Source organism: Aquila chrysaetos, chromosome 13, assembly GCF_900496995.4.
Source record: "Aquila chrysaetos chrysaetos chromosome 13, bAquChr1.4, whole genome shotgun sequence".
Classification (NCBI taxonomy): Eukaryota; Metazoa; Chordata; class Aves; order Accipitriformes; family Accipitridae; genus Aquila; species Aquila chrysaetos.
The window spans coordinates 11,864,848-11,888,504 of NC_044016.1; the positions used below are offsets into that span (position 1 = coordinate 11,864,848).

A 23,657-nucleotide genomic window follows, 5' to 3' on the forward strand; every position below is an offset into this window, starting at 1 on the left:
TGCGCGCGCACGCGCCTGGGCGTCGCGCCTGCGCACAAGTCGCGCGGCGATGGTGTGGCCGCCCCTGGGCTGAGGTGGCGGGAGGGTGTCTGCGCATGCGTGGCGGCCGGGCCGGGGCTGGGGCCGGCGCAGGGGCGGGGAGCGCCGGGACGGGACGGGCGCCCGCGGAGGGCGGCCGGGGCGGTGGTGAGGGGGTCGGTATGGCTGCCAGCGCCAAGTCCTTCCTGGCCGATGCGGGCTATGGCGAGCAGGAGCTGGACGCCAACTCCGCCCTCATGGAGCTGGACAAAGGTGAGGCCGGGCGGGTTCGAGGTTGTCGCCGGCCTGAGGAGCGGGGCTGGGGCTGCCGTTAGGGCCGTCGGCGCCCGCTCTCTGCCTGCCGCCGCGCTGTGGGGGGCGGTCTCGTCCCGTCCCGTCCCGTCCTTCGGTCCCCAGCGGCTGGGAGCGTTGTTTTGTACCGCTCTACGGCGAGCGGGGGGGTAGAGGAAGGACCTGCCTATGAAGGAGCATCGGTATCTGCAGTAGTCATTGTTGTCTTGTTTAGGCCTCAGGTCTGGCAAACTCGGGGAGCAGTGCGAAGCCGTCGTTCGTTTTCCCAGGCTCTTCCAGAAATATCCTTTCCCTATTCTCATTAATTCAGCTTTCTTAAAGCTAGCTGATGTTTTCAGAGTGGGGTAAGTAGCATCAGTTAGCTTCTATCTATTCAAATCTCTTATCCGTAGTAATGCACTGTATCTTGGAGTGTTGTTGCATTGGAGCCTGGGCAGTCGTGGGGTTTTTCTGCTTGCCTGATAATACCACAGCGGTACCTTTTCTATTGAGGACAAGTTATGCTTGATTGGAGCTTGCTTTCCCTGTCTTTAGTGGGCTTAAGTGGCTGTGAGAGATCAATGACACAGTTCCTTTCCATCTGTCCTGATTTGAGGATTCACTTGCTGACTGGTTTAAGTTCACTGGTGTAAATTCTGCTCCATAGGCACGTTCAAATTCATAATTAATAAATAGATGGATGATCATATGTGCAAATTCCATTTCTAAGGAACGTTAATAACAAAGCCCAAAGTATAGATTTTTCAAGTGCCTGATGGCTAAATGTGATGGAATTGGAGCTACTTTGTAATAGCTTACAAAGTTATCTGTTGCTGTTGTAGAATCTTCACTGTTGGCTTCAGGAAGGAAAAGAAATTCACTCTCACCCGGCAATGGCAATTAGACTTTTCTGTCTTAGTCCTGGACATGCTTTTCTAGCAGAATTAGATCCCTGAGTGTGCACAAAACAGGCATTTGCTTACAGTCCTCCTCACTGGTGTCAGCAGGTTCATTTCCCTGGAGTTGGGCCTAAATTCAACACTAACTGTATTAGAAAATAAAACAATAGTGTGTTAATAGTCTATTTTGACTATATCAGTCTAATTAAATACAACGTTTCTAAAGCATAGACCTCTCCTTGTTTTAATTTACTCTGGGAAGCTTTTTTAATATAATTTCCTGTTTAAAGTGTTTGAATTATTATTATAAAACAGCCTGATAAAGAAATGTGTGTGTCTTCTAATAGAAACAACTTCCTGAGGCTGTGTGTGCTAAAAGTTACTCAGCAGAGTGAGAAGCACTTAGAGAAGATCCTAAATGTGGATGAGTTCGTCAAAAGAGTGTTCTCAGTAATTCATAGCAATGATCCAGTTGCTCGGGCTATTACACTTCGGTATGTATTACATAAATAAACCTAACAACTTAAAACGTGTAGCTCTTTATTAGTATGCTGGTCTGGAATAACAAAATCTGCAGCTACCATGAATGAAATGTAGGAGGCGTCTTGCACATTGCTCATAGAGTTAAAAGCAAAGACATCTGTCTTTAAAGGAGGTGAACGATAAGGATCTGTGATCAGAAGAACAAGATTATTAACCATTTATGATGGTGAGAATTTTGTGGATGGCTCTGGGCAAAACAATTTGCAGCATTGAAATTTTGTGTACTGAAGAGAAGAAAAATGAATCTGTTGTATGCGTAACCCAGAGAGTAGCTATATGCAATATTCATATGTTGCCTATGATATATTTCGACGAGGACCAAAAGGAAAGTGCTTCCTTAGGTGTCAAAATAATTTTTGTTAACCTGTAACCAAAACTTATTTATGTGAACCTTGTTACACTTGCACCTATTTTTCATTTATTGTTGTCCTAGAAGTTTACTGCTTGTTGGTCTCTGATCAATAACTTCTAAGGAAGTGCCATTGTATTATTGATTGCTTTGGACTTCCTGGGAATCAAATGGGGGGGGGGGGAAGCGCTATTTTAATGCCACTGATGCCTGCTGCTTTGGTGTCTGTCTCTAACGCTATCCAACATGATCATCTTAACTGCATCTTCCAACTCCTGTGCAAGTGAATTCAAATGTGAAGAGAGCACTCTTTCTCCCTTTGTATTCTCTTCTTCCATCCATCTAGAACTGTTGCTGATTTCACTGTTGAAAGATGGGAGGCATTAACAAGCATTTGTTTGATTAACTCATACATCCATTTCTTTCTTCTTTTGATATTTCATTTGAGATTATGATTTCATGCTCTGGTGTCTCAGAACTCTGTAAATACAGTATATCTACATGTTTTCATGTAGTTCCACTTTAGTATTCTAACATAAGATTGCAGTTGTTGACCAGTATTGAGGGCTATCTTTACAGATCACTAGAAGTCCCAGGAATCTGCTCAGTTTGAAAAAATACTTAAATTACTAATCAATTCACAGGATGCTTCCAGTGAAAGGTTAAAATGGCTGGTGTTTCAGCAGTTTCAGATGAAAATCTTAAGTTGATTTGTTTTTGTCCTCCTTAAGTAGTGTCAGTAAGAAAGAACATGCTGAAAGAAAGATCTGCTAAAACAAAACTTTACGTCTGTGGAATTTTATTGGTAGATAACTATGTGTAAATATTTGCATAGAACTCTTGCTAAAAATTACTGTCAGTGCAAATCCTGCATTTGTTCTTCTTTTAATTGGATTATGCTAAATATGTCTGAAAAGTATCTTTGAGATATTCTTAGCAGAATATAGATTGATTTGCTCCTTTTTTAGTAGTTATACAAAAGGTATTGCGCTGTTCCCAGTGATAACCTTTTCTCACATCACGAAAGATCTTAGAAACAGATGATGAAAGTCAGATATCTGTTTGCTTGATCATGGTAACACTCTAGAAACTTTGCTTTCTTGCGGTTAAAATTTATGACTGTTCAGACGTTTGTCATTTATTTCTGCAGTCTTAATTGGGAAGAGGGTTAGAAAGGGTGGAAACAGTTCTCTAAATGCTTTTTTTAAATCCCCCTAAACTACCACATTTCTGAATTTATATCCCATGATGTGTACGTATGTGTCTGAAAATAGCCATCAGTACATTTTAGTATTAAATCTATCGTATTGATACCAGAGCTGGAATGTAAAAGCATCTTAAATACTTGTTCCCAGTGCCATAGCGCACTTGTAATTTTATAAGAATTCTTGGTACGTTTCTCACTATGCTCATTTCAAGCTAAAAGGTATCACAATATAATTTATTTTTTATTAAACCACTGATATAACCCACATGACAAAATTTGTTACCTTTTAAATATATGCCTACTTTTAGCATTTGTTTCTGTAATAGACACGTAAGAGCACATATTCATATAAAAATAGTCTTTTAACCAGTCCTTTAATGTTTCTATTTAGTTTCATCTTGCATTTCTTCATGATCATTGTTCTTCCTGATTTGCTGTGATTTATTTTTGTAGGATGTTGGGCAGCATGGCATCTATTATTCCAGAAAGGAAGAATGCACATCACAGTATTCGTCAGAGTTTGGATTCCCATGATAACGTGGAAGTTGAAGCTGCTATATTTGCTGCTGCCAACTTTTCTGCACAATCAAAGTAAGATGTAATTTTTTTCAGTTTTTCATGTTACAGAGAATGGAAACTCCATTGACACTGGCATTCACAAACATTAATATTTCCTTCTGTAGTGCTAACCATGTCATTTATAGCAAAACATTTAATTATGTGTGATAACAGTATTGTAAAGAAATCTGAATACAGGTTTAATAGATTTTATTTTTTTTCTTTCTAAAATAGTAATGGGAAGATCATAAATATGGGAACACAAAGTGGAATAGCAGCTTTAATCAAGGATTATTTTACAGAAATTACATTAGGGAACAAAAGGTAGTGCTGCTTGTCACTTTGATACTTCTTTTTTTTTTTTTTTTTTTTTTAAAGCTTCCATTTTATCATTTGGTCATGCCCATGTGCAGGGGTTCTAAAACAACTTAGGTCTTGGCAAGTACTCTTTTTTTGAAAGTTTTTATTGTTAAAACACAATGTTTGGTAGTCAGTTGATTTTAATTTTTAATTATTTATTTGTTTATTTTTCATTTCACCTGGTACTTTGTCTTTTCTCTACAGGGATTTTGCTGCTGGAATATGTAATAAAATCAGTGAGATGATTCAAGGTACATATGTATATTGAATGATAAAAGGGAAAAGCTCTAATTTCTCTGAGAATTCTTTATTATCCATATGTAAATGTCGGATATCAGAATGCTGTTGCCCTTATCCTCAGATGATTCCAGTTTTTAAATTAAATTAGCTAACCAATAATATAATCGCTGTCTCTTGTGTCCTCTTAAATCCAAGTTTCCAAAACACTTGTTTGGTAAAGAATAAAAGCTCGTCTATAGTATGATGAATAAACTTACATAGACTATCACAGGTTGCTTCAGGTGAGTTAACACGTGTGTTACCTGTAATGAAGCAAGGAGCAACCTTCTCAAAGAACCATGAAAGTGCTTGATACCACTGTTGTTATGCTGCTAGCTGGTAGATGAGTTATTTGAAGTTAATGCAGGTGTCTGCACAATCTGCATTCAGCAGTGGTAGCAATGCAGATGTATTGTGTGCCTCAATACTGCCAGAAGCAGTACAAAGGACTAACACTCTGCCTAAGTTTCTCTTTCTTGTTGCAGGTTTGGCCACACCTGTGGACTTGAAATTGAAGTTGATACCTATTCTACAGCACATGCATCATGATGCTAGCCTGGCCTCCAGCTCCCGGCAGCTGCTTCAGCAGCTGGTAACATCATATCCCTCTACCAAGATGGTCATTGTTACTCTGCACACCTTTACTCTGCTTGCTGCTTCTTCATTGGTTGACATTCCTAAACAGGTAATTCTTCCTAATTAATTCCTTCAACTTAAAGTACAAAGTACATTTAAAAAAACCTCAGATTCTAGCTGATGCCAAAAATAAATCACGGTGGATATGCTAGGATGGTTGGTTCTATGTGCTATAGAGAAAGAATACCCTGAAAACTGCTGCTACTTTCATTTTTTTTGCCCTCTCTGGTCCCATTTCCAGATAACTCCATCAAACACAGGAACCCTTCTTTACATATATAACCTGTCTTCCTTTAAACCAGCTGGGATTGAAATCAACTAGAATCAATCAGCACTTAGGAAAGCAAATACCCTGATTTTTCCTGAAAACATTTTCTTACCTGTAGAACCCAGGCTTCACTTCTCACTGCTGTATATTCTCTTGGGTTGTGGGGTATGCCTTTTGCCTTCCTTGCATGCAAGCAAATGAGTATTTCAATAGCATAGAGTGCATTTAAAAAAGTATTTCTTGAAGAACTCTGAGGGATTTTAATCTGTTGCTATAATTTAGGACTATAAGTCAAGTTGTGGGAAAGCAGTGATGGAAAAATACAATGCTTTTATGTTCTGATAATGTGCTTTATGGACGTAATTTATATAGCAGGTCTGAACACAGTGACATTTGAGATTCATCTAACTAATCCTTGTAAAGTAGTCATGAAAATCTATTTGCTCTCTTTCAATCCTGTACAGCTATGGAAGGCTGGTGTCTGTTACTATTAGACTAATGGCATTGATCTGTCTGAAACTTCTTTTTGGTATGGCTGATTTCTGTATTTCAGAGGATGCTTTTGGTAGTACTAAATCTAAGCCAACTGAAACATTAGAACACTTGATGTGTTTTGGTTTTTTTATGGCGGTAAGCATGGTGATTTAGGCTGTATTTCTGCAACACCACAGCCAATGCTGCTTAAAAGTGATGTAGCCAGGGTGGGGATGGAGAGCAAAACCATGGCTGGCATGTTCATGCTTTTTCATGTGCTGGCTAATTCCATCTCTGTAAATTTGCAGGAAATAAACACAACAAAGGACGTGCAGTTAAGTGTCACTTAATTTGAGATAAATGCTTCGGAGGGGGTGGTAAGGGTTGTTTTTGTTTGGTTGGGTTTTTGGGGTTGTTTTTGGCAACTACTGAGGCATACAAGGTATCTCTGTGTTGCTATCTGTTAACTGCAGATCATGCAGACACCTGAATTGGCATCAAATGCCCAGAATACTTGCTAATAGCATAATGACAGTATAAGGTGTTTCCTGAGCTTCTTGGAGGTTTTTTTGGCATTTCTGTGAGTGCTGAAACAGGACTGAAGGCTCTGAGGTATTCAGGGTGATGTAGAGAAGGGTGCGTGAACAAGGAGAGCAGGGTGGTAGAAATAGGCTGTCAGACTGTTTTAGGTTGCCATGGCATCACAGCCTAAGTAGGGGCTTTTCCATGTGGCAAGTGATCAGGCAAATAAGGCAAGTTAGTTTTGGCTGAGTATGCTCAAAATTTCTTCATGAGTACTTTTGAAAAGGCTTCCTTCTAGTAGCATCTCTTAAACAATGAATTTACTTTGTTGCAGATCCAGCTTTTGTTGCAGTACTTGAAGAATGACCCCAGGAAGGCTGTGAAGAGACTTGCAATCCAAGATTTAAAGTTGTTGGCCAACAAGACACCACATACATGGAGCAGAGAAAATATTCAGGTTTATATGTTTTTAAGCTAAAGTTTATTATGAAACTTTGCAATTAGTTGTAGAATTCTTTCCAGAAGAACACTTTGGGAGGTAAAAGAAGGAAGAACATACATCTCCATATCCATAAGTTAGGTTACTCTGCCACGCAGAGGAGGCAAGTATTAATGAACAGTTTATAGAATCATAGAATATCTGGAGTTGGATAGGTTGACCCATAAGTTGAAGTATTATAACTGAGGAAAGGCATGTGTCACGTTGTAGGCCTTTTTATAGTAAGGAAGTAATTTTTCCATCTGACAAACTCATCTAAGATAATAGGCATGAGAGCTGAATGTTCATTAATCTTACAATACTGAGTATGTATTAATGCTCTCATGTAACACTGAGTCTCTCTGGCATTTGTCAAAGCATGTCATCCAGCCAGCTATACTTGAAAGGACAAATGTAATTTTTGCTTCATTTCTTAGGATTAATGGCTCATTTTCAACAGTATCTTTGTGACTCCTGTTGTATGACTGAGACCCTAGAAGGTGTTTATAGTGCATCTGTGTTATTTGGGGAAACAGTTGTTAAATTGTAGATAGTATTACTACTTTCTTTCAATCGCAGTTGCATATGAACGTTTTTTCTTTCCCTTTTTCTGGTAGAAATGACTATAGAAAATAACTACAGGTTAGATTAATGGCAAAGTAAATGTTTCATGAACTTAATGGCACAGGCTTATAGCTCTACTTTTCTGGGTCGTCTTTGGTTTTGCTACTCTTGGAAGCTACTTTTGCTACATGCTGTTGGAGCATAAAGCAGCTGGGAGGAAAAACTGGATTTTTGTTAATAATCGTGAGAAAAAGCACGTTTTGCTTTGTCTCCGATTGTCAGCTAAGATGATTTGGAGTGTGCAGATGTTTTTGTTTTAGTGAACTGCTTTATTCTTCATGACGGATTAATATCAGAAATTCATTTTCTTTTAGGAATTTTAAGGGATTGCTTTAATGGTTTATGGATTCTTTGCACTCAAAATCCTACTCTATACCATTATGCCTGGTTGGTAGTTATCTCAATACAAGTGAGAGACGTTGATAACATGGCTTTCATCGTTATGTAGTGTCTTAAAGTAGGTGTCCTGATGGTTGAAATGCACAGGAAAAAGTTCCGCTAATGTTGGAACTAAACCAGTGACTGGGTTAGAACAAAATTAATTGACTGAAGCTTGTTACTGCTTGCTGAATGGCATGCAGAAGTAATGAGAGTTTTTTTGACTTCTGAAATATAAAGTCAACAATTTGAGTTGGGCAACTCTTTTCCATATATTTAAATGACTTTGTAATGTTTATACAACAGGGACTGGAACAGACCCTCCTTTTCTCAACCTGCTTCTTGTATCTTTTTACCAACGAGAGTTTCAGCAGTGTTAACTTCTTCAGCATTTTGGGTCTGTCTGTGTAGGTCAGATAGGAGGCTTGGTCTTTGAATTGTGGAGACTTCACTGATTTCTAGGCATCAGCTTGAGAAGCTGCCGCTGTTGATGCTTGGAGCAGTCTTCCTACTGACTGCGAAAGTAACAAGCGGTCTGCAGTCCATCCTGCTAATTCTGTGCTCCTGGCATGCTTCATAGTTACTGTTTCAAATGTGCTCTGTGAGTGGTGATCTAATAGCACTGGAGTAAAACATCAGTGTCTTGGGAGACATCAAGACTCATTTTCAACCCTAATCATTGTATCTTTTTCTGTCAGTTGATGCCATACTATTCAGTGGATTAGCAAAATATTATGTTGGTACAAATTACAAATTTATTTAGAATTTAACCCTTACACCATTCAAGAACATGTATGCCTGGTAAGAACAATATATGGGGTTTTTATTTGTTCTGTGGAACTAATTCTGTGTTTTGTTTTTCTTTATTCAGTTACTGGATGTTATTGTTCAGCTTTGGCACTCTCTGAGGCAGAATATACTTACATTTTCCATTTGTGTCTTGTATTGCTTTCTCTTGTTGACTAAAAAAGCCTCCAAAACCAGTGAATGACTAAAATGTGGACAGTGTTGGCATAGCGAATCTGAAAACAGTGTGCGTTATTCCAGTCTAGATGTGATAAGGCCTGAGAAGATCTGGCAAAAGGCACAAAAGTATGACAGGAGCTCTACTATACATGAGTTAAAAAATAAAATACGCTTTAAGATATTTATCAAGAAACTTAAACTGTATGCTGTTGGACACCAGGACTGTTAAAGGAAATGACACTTGAAACTTTGCTCTACAGAGATACTTACATAAAACCCTGCAGATTGTTATAAGGCAAAATAATCAGTATACCTCTAAGACTGGAGAACTGTCTTAAAATCTTTTGCAATATTTGATCAATGAGACCTGGTAATATTTTTGCCACTGATTTTTTTTTTTTTTTTTTTAATTAGTAAATGACTTATAATTGGCTTTTCCTAGTATATGAGACCCACTGTCGCTGTTTTTGCAAGCCATGTACTCAGTCTACTAAAACAGATGCTTCAGGACATGATTCTAACTTTTGATTTCAGTATAGTATTTTCTGTGGAAAAATCTTGACTCTCAAAACTTTTCACAGACAAGTGCAACTAAACATTTAATACAGATAGCTGATGGGACTTCCTTCCCTCTGTATCTTTTCTCCTGCTAATCTTTAGGCACTCTGTGAATCTGCTCTTCACACTCCTTATGACAGCTTGAAACTGGGGATGCTATCTGTTCTTTCCACATTATCAGGGACCATTGCCATTAAACAGTACTTCAGCAGTGCTCCAGGTAAGAAAACTAGATTAGATGATTATCTTTGACATTTATAATGGGTTGGCTACCTACTGCTAATCAGTTTCATCTAAACACTTTGTAGCATATTCTTAAACTATTGTTGAACTTCAGAACACAGCTGAGAGACTGTGTTCATCGTAGGTAAACTTAAAATGGAATGCTGTATACCCATGAATAGTTATGGCCTAAGATTCTGTTCTGGATTTTGTGGGTAATGTGCTATATGAAAGGGTTTTTTACCTTTGGGTCTTCAACTTTTCTTCATAAAACAAAGAAATGTGATGCCTCTCAAATGGCTGACCTGCATTCTGCTTAAGGTGCTTTGAAACCATGGATTTGCATGGTTTTTGAGTAGCATGGAGAGTTAATGGGCTGGCATATTACCCTGGCACAGTGAAGCTATGCCACATTTGTGGGAATGACCTGCTTCAGTACCAGATGAACCTTTCTGCCTTGTGATTATATTTTGGAGAAAAAGGTAGACATTTTAAAGTAATTCAAGGTGTCTTGTTCTTAAAATGGTGATCATACTGTTTTCTTCTTTCTTCTTGAAAGCCACACAGCCCTAATGAGTATTATGAGCCCAACTACGTGGGCTGCAGAAGTGGAGTACATCCTCTTCAGTCACTCTGGCATGTCTTAATATGCTCACCAGCTTTTTTTAATCAGATATATTTTTTAAGGCAATATTTCTCTGAGTCCCTGAAACATCAGCCTTTAGACCCAAATATTCTTTCTCATGTGTGTCTAACTTGTATAGTGTTTAGGAATGGAGGGGAGAACCTCTGTTTGCGTGTGGAGAGAGAAAGATATGTTTCCATCCTATCCTTTAAACATATGAAAAAAAAAAAGTTAATCCTAAGTCAATGTAGGTTTTTTGCAGAAATGTACGTGGAAAGATCTGTGGTGTAATTATGGACTGTGCTGTTTTATGTCATGTTTGCCTTGTCTTTATTTAGGAACAGCAGCTACAACTGCAAGATCATTTGATTTAGTAAAACTGGCACAGGAGTGCTGTTACCACAATAACCGTGGCATTGCAGCTCATGGTGTGAGAATTCTGACTAATATATCAGCCTCTTGTCAGGAAAAAGGTAAAAGAAAGCAAGGACAATGAAATGTGTCTGTTTACAGTCAGGCTTATGCACTTAACATGTATTAACTGGTCTTGTCTGTGAACCTGTCTCTAAATCTGTCTGATCCTGCATGCTGGTTAGGGAGAATGGGGACTATAAGCTAGTAGAAAATATTCTGTATGATTTTATGAATGATCGGGAAGATTCCATCTTCGTCTAATTTACAGAAAATTACTGGGCACAGTAGAACTCGTGCTAAATAAATGCTTGTCTTACCTTTGCTGTAAGATTAGTGAATTGTTTGTCAACCTTTGAAAACTCTTTGTACAAAGCCTGTTGCAAAAGAATAACAGGGCATTTAGAAGTCTTAGTCCAGAGATGTATGCATGCTCTACAACTGTCACAGTTGGTGTGACTGCTGAATAGTTACCTGAGACTTGGAGTGGCAGAATTGTTTCTAATCAAAATAAGGTAAGGCAGAAGTATTAGGAAGATACTTATCTGTCATGACTGCAACACCAGTGCAAGCATTACACCAATTATGGTCAGAAAACTTAACAGGGAACTAACTTACTCTGTTTTTCTTTTCTTAGATCTTCTGCCTTTGGAGCAAGATGCAGTTTTTGGCTTAGAAGCTCTTCTTGTTCTTTGTAGTCAAGATGACAGTCCAGGAGCTCAGGCAACCTTAAAGGTGATGTTACTGTTGTCTTCCCCTAGCACAGCTGTAAGTTATAGTAATAGCTTCTATAACAGAAAGGCTAGTGTGCACCACATCCTTTCTGGTGCAAGTGTAATGTACTGGAAAGAAATGAAGATTTTTTATTTTTTTCTATGTTTTGCCCATAATTGGAGTTCAGAGCGGTAGAGAAACTGAGCACAACTATAGTGCAACTCCTCAGCTCCAGAGTAAGTGGAAGAAAAAATGCATTCCTCAGAGGAACAGCTGTAATAAAACATGAACTTGAACATGGGATGGAGGTGTCCCTGGAAGACAAAGATAATCTTGGCGAGAACCTGCTTTTTGGAGATGGGGATGCAATGTACATGATTACAACAATTCTACAAACTATTATTTTTATTTTCCCACTTCATAAGCTGCTGCCAGTAATTTCATCTAGTTATTTACCTGTAAAGGCTGGTGGTATGAGAAAGAAGACTATAATTTCTTGAATTTGTGATATGTTTTTGTGCTGTGAGCTCAGCGACAGAGCCTTGGGCTCTTAGAAAAATCTCATCTTTTGTAGAGTATGTGGTTGTGAAAATACCAGATCTTCTATATTTCTGTAATGATACTTGCAGATAAGCGTGTCTGGCTTTTTTTATTTTTAAGTAGACATTGTGTTTATTGTACCTGTTGATTGTGTGAATTGCAGATCACTTTAACTTGTATGGTGAAGCTGGTCAAGTGCCGTCCTCACCTGAGCCAGTCAGTAGTTGAATCCCTGCTGACCCAGTTGCACAGTGCCCAGGATGCTGCTAGGATTCTCATGTGCCACTGTTTAGCAGCTATTGCCATGCAGCTGCCTGTCTTAGCAGATGGGATGCTAGGAGACCTAATGGACCTCTATAAATTAATTGGACGATCTGCCACAGATAAAAAACAGGAACTCTTGGTAAGACCTCCTTCTTGTGAATAGCCCTTGATGCATAAAGTCTGTATAAACTATTGCAGGTAGATTTTATTTAAAAAGGCAGCTAAGCCATTTGTTATGTCCAAGTTGATGTGCCAGTCTATAGCCACTATTTTCAGTTTTGCTTTAACTTTTGACTACATATGTCAGTATTCAATGTCGAAATATCTCATAGATGGAGCTGAACTATGCAGTGCATTCCGTTAGATTTTGCAGTAGATGGCACTGTTCAGACAAATATAGCTATTGAAATTACTAGGATAGCTGTAAAATAATGGTTATAGAAAAACAAAATGGCAGTTAGCTCAATTTATGTATGGTACTCTGATGGCCATGACTTTTAATATACTGTGAGAGATGAAAAATGCTTTTATCACATCTATTTGGAAATGAATTTGAATTTTAAGAAAGAAATTACAAGCTTCCTGTTAATTCATTTGGACCATTCAAAATATCTCAGTTAAAAGCCACAGTAAAGATTCTTTAAGTAAAAGTGACTTTCATCTACAAGAAATACTTGGATTGCCATAACTACTTAAAGATATATGACTGAGAAAAGTTCCTTAGTTAAAATGTATATGTAATCTTCTACATCGTTTTGAGTCCAAAATCAAGCACATAATTTCTGGTAGTTTAGGAAACAGAATTGGCTTTTTCTTGTTTTGTTTAGTTCCTGAAATATAGCCTTCTTTCTCACCCCTCCACTCTTCATTAGGTTTCTCTTGCCACAGTGATATTTGTTTCCAGTCAGAAAGCTTTGTCTTCAGAAGTCAAAACTGTTATCAAACAGCAGCTTGAGAATGCCTCCAATGGATGGACAGCCTACAGGATAGCGAGGCAGGCTTCCAGAATGGTAAGTGAAAATACCTGGAGGAGAATGGCTTTATGTGGTTGGAAGGATGCTGGTGATTTCTTTGAACTGGAAAAAGAAAGTAAGGAAAATGGTAGGACTTGGGAGGAGGAAATGGGGGGGGGGGGGGGGGGCAAAAAAAAAATTTCCCTCTTAATTCCCTGGAATGCTGATTCAGATATATGCCATTTAGGGCAGTCTTCCCATCAGGATGGTTTTTCACTTGTCTTTTTGAAGTATTTGAGAAGGAAGTAATGACGTGATACTTTCTTAAGCACATGCCTAATCTGCATTGTCTAGCTGTTCTTTAGAAGGTGATATAGGCCATCCTGATGTGTGCTTCTCTTTCTTCAATGTGGAGAAAGGAAGAAAAAGATCCTTTTTTTTTCCCTCTTCCCCTCAGTAAAGTCACAGCTGGGGTTAGAATTACGTAGAAACCCTTGTATGAGATGCTGGGGTAAAGGTAAGTTTTGGTATTTGTTTCTCATCTTGTTGAATTATCTTGTGTAAATAAGTACTATACTTTATACAAGCTGATATTTCAATAAAGAAAAGCACAAATGCTTATTTTATTGTTGGGATTGTCATGATCAAATGATCGGAAGAAGTTCCATGATTTGTATTTTTAAAGTAAGAGTAATTCTGGAGATGTTACTGTTCTCCTGTTTGTATTTGTTTTGTAGAAACCCACAGCCTTCTTTCACGTTCCCTCTTAGAAACATTCTTGTCATTACAGGGCAACCATGACATGGCCAGAGAACTGTATCAAAGCCTGCTGACTCAAGTGGCTTCAGAACACTTCTACTTCTGGCTGAACAGTTTGAAGGAGTTCTCTCATGCAGAACAGTGTCTGACAGGTTTGCAGGAGGACAACTACAGCTCAGCGCTTTCTTGTATTGCTGAAGCTCTAAAATCCTATCACAAAGGAATAGCATCACTGACGGTTAGCACATAATCTTCTAATTTAGTGATGATGTTTCTGTATACTGCAGCAGGTCTGTTTGGTTTCTGTTCTTTAAACCTCTGAAGAGTTTTAAAAGATGTCTGACATCTGCCAGACTCTTTTTGTGAGAGGACTGCAGGGAAGAGCCAGTTGTAACACTGCATCTTCAGAGAGAAGATCCTGTAGCTCAGTTAAGTGTGATTAGCTAAACTTCTCTTTTTTCTTTTCTTCCCTCCCCGGACTTCCTGCCTTGATCAAATCATATGATACGTGACAGATCTTTTTTAAAGTTACAGTACTTAAAAAATTTTCCACTCCTTGTCTTGGCTGAATAAATGCTACTGTAATAGTCAAGCCTGGGAATTTTTCTAAATTGGCTGCTATCTTTTTGAGCTATGGAGAAGGATTTAATTGTCTTCCTCTCCTGCTGAGTTCATGTTGCCTTGTATTTGACAGTGTGATCCTATGGAATCCTAACAACAAGGCAACACCAATTTAGTAAGAGGAGGGAGGACAATCCAATCCCATCAAATCAGCAGAATTCAGATAGTACCTGCTTTTATGTAAATACTTTCTGCTTCTCTGAAGCGGTAAAAATAGCAAGAAGCTGTGTGTGTGATGTCTGTGAATGTAAACAAAAAAAGCATTAATGAACATGGACCTTTGGTTCTTACTGTGAATTTCATTCTTGACAAAAGATGATCGAGCTTCACACAATACTTTCTTCTATATTTTAGTTTCCGTGAAGAAATCTTTACATTCAGTTTTCTGCATGTCTTTTGAATGAAGCTGCTTTTTTTTTTTTTTTCCTTCACCCCCCCCCCCCCCCCCCCAGTTATTGGAACTGTCAGTGGCATGACAATTCAGATGTTAGTGTTTAGTAAAGTTCAGATATTACTGTTTATTAATAAACTGTCCCTGAATAAACAGGAAGGACATAAATTTTACACCCTTGTCCTCTGAGAGAAAGCTCCATTGTTCCTGAAGGATTTGTCTTTAACTTGTTAGCTGAGTGAATAAGGCTTTTAATTCAACGTTTCAAGATTTCTCTAACATCTAGAATACGTTGGGGGGGGGGGGGGGGGCTCATCTAATTAGATGTTAATATTTAATACAGGCAGGAGAATAAATTGCTTAAATAGGTCATTCTGTGATTCAGTAATTTAATTAGCCTTTCCCTAGAGTTTTTTGTTTTGTGGTTGTTTTTTTTTTTTTTTTTTTTTTCTTCTATTGAAGGATTCCTGTCCTCATCTGCTCTGCTGACTTCACTTCCTGCATGTTGCACATAGTGCTTTTCTGGGTGCAATACCTTCCTTGTGGGTTGTTTTGGTCCAGAAGAGCGAGTACAGGTTTTGGAGGGCTAGAGAAGATGAAATTGGGTTTTATTGCTGGCTGTTGCTGACTTTTTGCATTGCTCTGGACAAATTCCTAACCATGCTTGAGTGTATCAGCTGTAAGAGGAGCCACTCGCTGCTTGCATCTACAGAACTTGGCACCTCAAAGGGGAGCAAAGTGCCATAAAGTGCACATGATAGTCTTACTGCTGAAGACTTTTGCTGTCTCTTTCTTCTGACTTCAGCTTTACTGTTGCTGCTGTGTCAGTGTACAGCATGACTCAGCACTGTTGGTACCACAGGGTATTAGTACATATGATGAACCCTGTGTAGCTGTCAGCTTTGTAACTGGAAGACACTGCGCTGGTAAATCTGTTGCAGATGTTCAGTCAGCCCAGTTTTTAGGAATGATGAAATATTCAGACCGTTTCTGATTTTGTCAGAAGATATCTCAGTTCTTTCTTGGTATACATGCAACTGTCTGTCTTGCATTGCTGTATGCAAAATGTTCTTTCATGTGAGTTAGTCCACTTGAGGAAGAAAGTCCCATTACTTTACGGATGAGAGGTGGGGGAGGGAGGGCAGGGACTTGTCATAGAGCGTATTGGCCACACTCCCCATCTGTCTCACTGTGTACTTGCTTGTATAGTTAGCAGAGGTTTTGAATAGGACCTGCTCTTTCTGGCACAGAACATGCATCTCATTGGAAGCATTGTGCTTATTTTTTCACTGCTGGTAATCTAGAGATGATACAGAACTTGAAAAATGCACTAATATAACATTGATTAAGTAGCACTAACTCCAAATATGTGGATAACAAGTGGTGGTGGTGTTTGAAGAACTTGTCTGAGCCAAAGAACTCTTTCATTTTCAAAGAAGAATTGTAACTCATTGCCCACAGCTATATGGGTAGCAGATAAGGTAAATTGCAGTATTAATGAAACAAGCTTGTACTTCCATTTACAAGAATCAAGTCCAATTTGTGCTACTAAAAATGTCTGGATTTTCTGATATAAGTACTGGAACTTTATACTCTTTATAAAAGCATGTAGTCTCTGTCAAGCAATTACAGTGCAGTGCAATCTCTTCCACAGACGGTTTTCTGAAACCACCCTTGCAGAATAAACTGAACAATTTCCATTCAAAAGGGATTTTTTTATGCCCTTGGAGAAGGGAAACCAAAGTGGTAGACAAGAGGGGCTGAATGGCTCAAGTGATGAAATAGCCTTATTTCTTTGGTTGAAATCTAGCTCAATATGTTTAAAGTGGTTGCAGCTGGCTGATGTTTCCTCACTTTAGTCAATAGTGGGCCAGTTCTCAGATGATGTGATGTTTTGTGAGAAACTAGTTTGTTGCTTTCCTGCCAGCAAAGAAATGGTTCTTGGTAAGGTTTTGGGATGGGTTGTAACTTCTTGCTTCCGGAAGTGACCTTTTCTGTTGAATAAGAAGCACTGGAGAAGACATGCATGAGTTTAACATACTTCTATTCTCTGAGTAAGAGAAGGTTCCAGTGCTTTGTTTTGCTGATGCCTTTTTTTCCCCCTTAAAGAAAAAAGTGTACTCTTCTCAAAAGCCAACAGTATAAGAAAAATAAGTAGTGGATTTTTGGCTTAATTAGTATGAAATCTTGAATACTGCAGTTCACCCCCTCCTGGATGTCCTAAGCTGTCACAGATGCTTGTACAAGTCAGAATAAGCTCTTAGGAAGCGAACTTTCACGGAACCATAGTTTCTAAACACTAGCAGCATGTCTACCCACCTGGAGTTCTCTTATTAACTGATCTTAGTTGTCACTGAACTTTGTCTCTGCCTTCATCAAATGCAAGGTTCAGTGCCTTTGTCATGTTCCTGTCCATTTCACAGCTCCAAAAAAATCAAAGGTTATCACCCCTTCCTCTTGCTGCAGGTAACTTTAGCCAATTCTTTCTCATCTGGCTGATGCAGAGAATCACTTTTTCAGTCCTTTGTGTTTCTGTTTGCCTTCCAATTCAGTGTGCACTCTCTTATGGTAAGGACTGTCTGGACTAATGTCACTTGAAACCTAATGGCTTGGCCTTGGAAAAAGAGGAGATAGGTGCCCTAATAGCATCATAGCAGCGTAAGTCACATTTGTTGCAAGGGTGGTACGCTTGAAATATGGATTAGTAATTACCTAACTTCTGTGTTGTTTATATTCAGTATGATTTAAATTGAGCAAATCTGTTAAATGTAGTTTTAAAAAAACAGCTTTTAGAATTGAACTGTAGGGTTCACTTGTCTGATGAGACAGTTCAGTGACATTGCAAAGTTTTTTTTATCATGTTTGCTTTTGACCTAGATTGCCAACATTCCTATTGCTGTGTTTCAGGCTGCTAGTACGCCACTTAATCCTCTGAGTTTTCAGTGTGGATTTGTGAAACTCAGGATTGACCTTCTGCAAGCTTTTTCTCAACTTATTTGTACCTGCAACAGCCTAAAAACAAGTCCACCACCAGCTATTGCCACAACGATTGCTATGACATCAGGAAATGATCTCCAAAGGTGTGGACGCATCTCTAACCAGGCATGTGTTCTTGTTCCACTCTTGTGCAGTTATGTTTATGACTCTGGTATTCATTTTGCTTTTCAGCAAACATATCTGACGAAAGAAGTGAAAAGTGGTAGTGAAGAGTTTTGCTAAATAGTGGGTCTTGGTTTTCACCTGTAGCTATAAAAATGTCTGCCCGTAGCAGGCCGTATTTTGAAGCTGAGCATGTACATATGTTTTCTCAGACATTCACGTGCACAGCTTTCAACAATATGTGTGTAGTAAGCCACTCAGTATGCTTAAACTTGCAGCAAGACCTTTCACACCTTGTTCTGAAATACCTCAGATACTGTGATTACACTAAGGAAGAATATATACTTTAGGATCATACTGCAACCCCTTTTGAGTGGTGGCAACTGACTTGACACGGTACAGAACACCAAGACAGTCTGCTTCTAAAGTGCATATAGTCTGCAAGAAGGAGTCAGGGGGTAGTCTTTGAAAGACAGAGCAGTTTGATTTACCACTTTTCTTTTGTTTGCTTTATTTTTAACCCAAGGAGGGTATGTTAGTGCTGTGTTACAGGACAAATACCTGTTTAATGTGTGGATAATAGTCTGTCACTTTGGTGATTTTTATCTGTGTGAAGAAGCAACAGCTTTATGTATTTTGTCAGAATATGTTGTCTTATTCCTTCAGTTGTATGTTACAGTGTAGTGGTTTTCCGGATGTGTGGGATTTTGTTTGTTTTGCTTTGATTTGTTTTTTTTGACTAGTAACATTGTCTCTATAGATGAAACACTCAATGGAAGAATTCCGAAACCTGGCTACACGGTATGGAGATCTGTATCAGTCATCTTTTGATGCAGACTCAGCAACTCTAAGGAATGTAGAACTGTATCCTTTTAAAATCTTAGAATTTGTCCACTTTCCTTCTCATGTGGACAGCACGAAGCTTAACAATCCTCTTTTCTATGAAGACTAGCACAGTCATTTTGAAGCAGTTAGTAATATAAAATTAGGTGCCAATTGCTTAAAACCTATTTGGAAATAAACATTGCCATGCTATTGTTTGGAATTACTTTATGAACAAATTATGACACAAAAATTGCAACAGCATAAAACTTGGGTTTTTCATAGTTCTTGCTCTGTGTTTACTAAAGGAGTAATGACTGTAGGATTACTTCACAAAAGCTAGAGAAATAAGGAAAAGTGCCAGCAAATATACTATGTTTCTTGTTTTAGGTGCCACCTTTAAGTCTTTTAACTCCTTAGTATTAATATCAGACAACAGCAGAGCTGCCTGTTGATTTCACATGCAATAGAAGCTCTGATTTTGGATCCAGAATCTACAAGGTAGGTTTGATAGTTAACTTTCTACTCCTTTGCTATTTATTTCTAAATCCTTGGGGCTTTAAGCCTAGGGAATTCAAAGGATGTTCAGAAAGTTTCTCAGTAGACCCTTCTAATTCTACTCTGGGCAGGCCTGAGGACCTGTTGCTGCTGTGCTATACTTGGCAGGCTAGGGACTGTGTTTTGGGTTCTGCATCCTACACTGATTTTGTTTTTGAGAGCACTATACTGGACTTGTCTTAAATATAGACTTGCATTACATTAAAAAACAACTTTTAATCTCTTCTTTAGCTACCTATATTAACTTGTGTCATTCTGCATTAGCTCCCATACCTACTGTTTGCACTTGTAAGCGCACATTAGTTTCCTTCAGAGTCCTGAAAATATATGCACTAAATTAGTTTAAACTTCTAATGTAAATCTATCACCTCTGGCTCTTCTTTAACAGCGAACTTATACCCACTAGAAAATCACATTGAAGTACCTAGGAATTGAATCACACTTGAAAACTCCCAGGCTGAGATTAAATGGAAGATAATGTGGATAAACATCTTCTTAAATGTGTGATTTTATAACTGGAAATAGAAGTGAACATTCTGAGTGACTGTCCTCATTATGAATTAAGCATTGCTTAGAAGATGTGTTAATCATACTTGTAAAAAGTATGAAGCTGTTGATTTCAAAACATTAGGTATCTAGGAGATGGAATTGTATTTGAAGCATGAGATTATAAACTTCCAGATTTAGTCTTAACTCTGACTGGTGTTCTTGCTTTTCCTTGAGTTGTGAGACTTTTAAAAACATTGTAAACACTGCAGGCTTAAATAAAAGCTAGGGCAATTAAGCATGCTGAGTCTGTTAGACCTGTAAGTGCTTCAAGTAAGAGAGGGTGGGGACAAAGTGGTGTATAAACTGTAGTTAAGAAAGGGATTAAATATAAAGGGCAAGTCTTATAGTGGAAAAATAATAATGAAACAGAGTAAACAGTTTGAAAGACATAGTTATTTCTTAATGGATTTCAAGTTGTTACAGAGGATGGTCTTGGACTTGTCTGGGAGTAAGCCTCCCACATTACGATGAGGAAAGTATGTTAGACACAATGAAAAGCTTTATTATTTAGTTTCCAGGAATACAGCTCAAATGGAACAGCACATGTTGAGAGTGAATATGAAAGAAGAATGATGTCTGTATTTAATCATGTACTGGAAGAAGTGGAATCCCTCAACAGGAAGTATGCTCCTGTGTCTTACTTGGCAAGTAACAGTTTTAAATGTATGTTCTGTAGACAAAGGTTCTAAAAACTTGGCAACTCCATGTATCTATGGCAGTCAAGAAATTGAAGAGCACACTGTTAATTAACATAACCTCTTACTGGCACAAATGGTCTCTGTGGAGACTAACTACTTCAAAAAAGGTTTGTGAAGACATCTGTAACCTTACTGGTCTGATTAAAAATAATGTTTTAAAAATTCTGATACTAAGAATATAGCAGATGCTGATAAGATACCTAAAAGCAGTGTGAAGTCTTTGTCACATCTTTCACCACATGCAAATACTGAAGCACATTCTCTTTGTCCATGCTGTTGCCATGAAGGAATTTTTCCCTTACCTCACACAGTGCTGGAGGGTCCAGCACTAGCCTAGCTTTGGTCACTGAGCTGTTGGCAGTTAATACTGTGTTTTGTGAGTATAGTGTTTCTCTTATCAGTGCAGGTCATCAGAGAACACAATGTAAAGTGTGCTGAATGCAGACAGTGAGCTGATAACAAACGCCTTTACAGGGCTAGTGTGGTTTAGTCTTTTACTGTTAGTGAACATCATAAAGCTGAAGTGCATGTTGATGGGAATAAGGTAGTTCATTTGTCATGGCTGGCATCTATTTGCCTTGTTTCTAAATTCAACAGTCCTTACTGATTCCAAATAGAATAGAAGAATGAGTTGTGTAAAATGTAGCAAAGGTAGACCCTGTAAACTTAGTTGTTACTGGCTCCGTACCAATGCAGCTCAATGACTTCAGTAGCACTGCCTTTGCTCACCTGAGCCAGAAGGATGGTATAGTGCAGTGGGGAAAGGAAGAGTAGACAGGAGCCTTAAAATTAATTACTGCAGTGCATTAAGTTGTGGTAGATGTCAGCCTTGTTTGCTTGAAGGGGAATTGTTGTTTATTTGAGAGTTTGTTTGTGAGGGTTTTGTGTACGAGTGTTTCAAGCAGATCCTGCTCTGCTGACTCCAGTACTAGGACTGAAATGATTTGGATTTTTCTTTTTCTTGAACTCCTTGTTCTTTTCAGAGCAGAATACCTTCTTCATAAAGGGCAGAACATAAACAGAGAGGCTGAATGTAGTCAGTCATCATAGTGGCTGTTATCCTATGACTGTATAAATATATTTCTGGACTTCTAGTGGAAATTACTGCAGCTTCAGTATCTCAAGTGCATGTCTTTTTCCTGTGCTATGAATGATATTTTTTTCTCAATAGTTTGGCTCTGTTTCTTACAGCATACAGCTTGTCTGTGCAATGCTGTCATTGCGTTGTTGAAGGTACCCCTTTCATTTCAAAGGTACTTTTTTCAAAAGCTGCAGTCTACAAGTATTAAGGTAAGTACTGCTCAAATGTGGCCTAAAATTTCTCTTTATAGCATCTATGTCATGAGAAAAGCCTTACTGAAGGCACAAAGCTTCAGCATTTTTAGTGAAGATACTTAACTGCAAATAGCATCTGGGTTTATCTGTTAGGAATAACCTGAATAATATGTACATATGATCATTAAGAATCACCAGGCTGTGACTTATGCAAGTAGGATTCAGTTCTTTGATTGCAAAGCCTTAAAGATAAAATCTAACTGGAATTTTTGTTGATTCTGCAAAGCTAAATAATGTTCTAGTCCTGGGAAGGCAACTTTTATAAACTTGTATTGTTTTTCCTTTTCCTTTAAAAAGCAACGTTTACTATCTTGGAAGAAAATTGTAATATTTATCAGCTGACTGAGGAAGAATGGCTGTATGTGACCTTCAGTGGTCCTTTTTTTTTTTTTTTTTTTAATTCAAGGGCTCCTTTTTTCTGGGAAAAGTGAAAGCCTTCAGATTTTTAATATTTACTCTTACTGCATTTTACTTCTTTGTTCAGCTTAATATACTTACCTGTGGATATTTTGTAGAAGACTTTTTTCCGCTTCTTTTGAGGAAGCACAATTAATTAAACTGATATAAAGACCACATCTGGTATTGCTGATGATGCTTATTAATTATTATAGTAACGAGTCTCAGATATAAGTTCTGTGTTTCTATTTGCTGGTTTCCCTACCAAACCCCTCCTTGGAAATTTTTCTATAACAAGGTGTTCTGGTTTCATCCTTGAATTGTGTTTGCTTTTCTGGAGGCATAATACTACATTTTGGTCTGTTTTCTTGTGTTTCAGCTTGCTCTATCCCCATCTCCGAGGAACCCAGCAGAACCTATTGCAGTACAGAACAATCAGCAATTGGCCCTAAAGGTGGAAGGAGTGGTTCAGCATGGATCTAAACCAGGCCTTTTCCGTAAAATCCAATCCGTCTGTCTAAATGTCTCTTCAGTGCTGCAGAGCAAATCTGGACAAGACTATAAGGTATGGATAGAATAGAGCCAGGAAGAGCCTTAAGCTTTCTTGCTGTATTTTCCTGCTCTTTTGTTTGGCTCTGGTTAGCAGAATTTTCAGGTTGAAATGATGAATGCGTTCTTCTGTAATCCTCTCACTCTTAACAGCTGACATTCAGGCACTGGCCAGAGCCAGGCATAGTGCATGGAAGGGATGTGGGGTTTTTAAGTCTGCTGTATCCTGATACCTTTTTAGTAACAGCTTTTCTTCCAAACAAAAGCAGCTTTGTGATGTTCAGAACAAGTCATTAGGAATCTGCTTGAGATCAGCAAAATTCTACCTAGGTATATATCATATGAAACTCCACAGGGAAAAAAGGCAGGAGTAGATTATTCTCTACCGCATAGTCTCTAGAACTTCTTTATCTGCATTTTAAGGGTTTTTTTGTTTGTTTATGGAAATAGGGGGGACAGGCTGTCCAAATTAAATAGCACTTGAGGAGATATGTATTAAATTCAAGTCAACAGTTTTATCAAAGATTGTGTGTCTGAAGTTCAGGTTCTGCTAATGTGTAACATTTAGTGAAAGGCCTGTTTTGGTGGGTTTTGGGGTTGGTTTTTTGTTTGTATTGTTGTTGGGGGTTTTTTTTGAGGAGGAAAAGGAAAAAGAGTCAGTTGCTTCTAAAAGAACAGGACTAGGAGGTGTGTACTGTTTGTCTGACTCGTATTACTCTGTGGAAAACTAGAACCTCAGGGAG

The 23,657-nt window shown here is 38.4% G+C and overlaps 1 protein-coding gene across 4 annotated transcripts in view; it reads left to right on the plus strand.

Annotated features, from left to right (window-relative positions):
• The first annotated feature begins 143 nt into the window (after window positions 1-143).
• Window positions 144-23,657, plus strand: part of INTS7 (integrator complex subunit 7) — a 41,793-nt gene continuing 18,279 nt past the window's right edge. For 3 of the 4 annotated variants that reach the window (XR_005933818.1, XR_003926304.2, XR_003926303.2), the window contains exons 1-19: window positions 152-291; window positions 545-674; window positions 1,556-1,702; window positions 3,761-3,898; window positions 4,430-4,476; window positions 4,990-5,189; window positions 6,739-6,861; window positions 9,511-9,628; window positions 10,594-10,728; window positions 11,304-11,401; window positions 12,084-12,323; window positions 13,057-13,194; window positions 13,928-14,134; window positions 17,816-18,010; window positions 18,768-18,871; window positions 19,262-19,330; window positions 20,448-20,580; window positions 21,826-21,924; window positions 22,745-22,930. Coding sequence is in view for 1 of the 4 variants with exons in the window: in XM_030035041.2 (XP_029890901.1) it covers window positions 201-291; window positions 545-674; window positions 1,556-1,702; window positions 3,761-3,898; window positions 4,430-4,476; window positions 4,990-5,189; window positions 6,739-6,861; window positions 9,511-9,628; window positions 10,594-10,728; window positions 11,304-11,401; window positions 12,084-12,323; window positions 13,057-13,194; window positions 13,928-14,134; window positions 17,816-18,010; window positions 18,768-18,871; window positions 19,262-19,330; window positions 20,448-20,580; window positions 21,826-21,924; window positions 22,745-22,930 (2,598 nt within the window). In the remaining 3 variants the exon portion in view is untranslated. Of the gene's footprint in view, window positions 292-544; window positions 675-1,555; window positions 1,703-3,760; window positions 3,899-4,429; window positions 4,477-4,989; window positions 5,190-6,738; window positions 6,862-9,510; window positions 9,629-10,593; window positions 10,729-11,303; window positions 11,402-12,083; window positions 12,324-13,056; window positions 13,195-13,927; window positions 14,135-17,815; window positions 18,011-18,767; window positions 18,872-19,261; window positions 19,331-20,447; window positions 20,581-21,825; window positions 21,925-22,744; window positions 22,931-23,657 lie in introns of all 4 variants that reach the window. The other variant, XM_030035041.2, reaches the window with a different exon arrangement.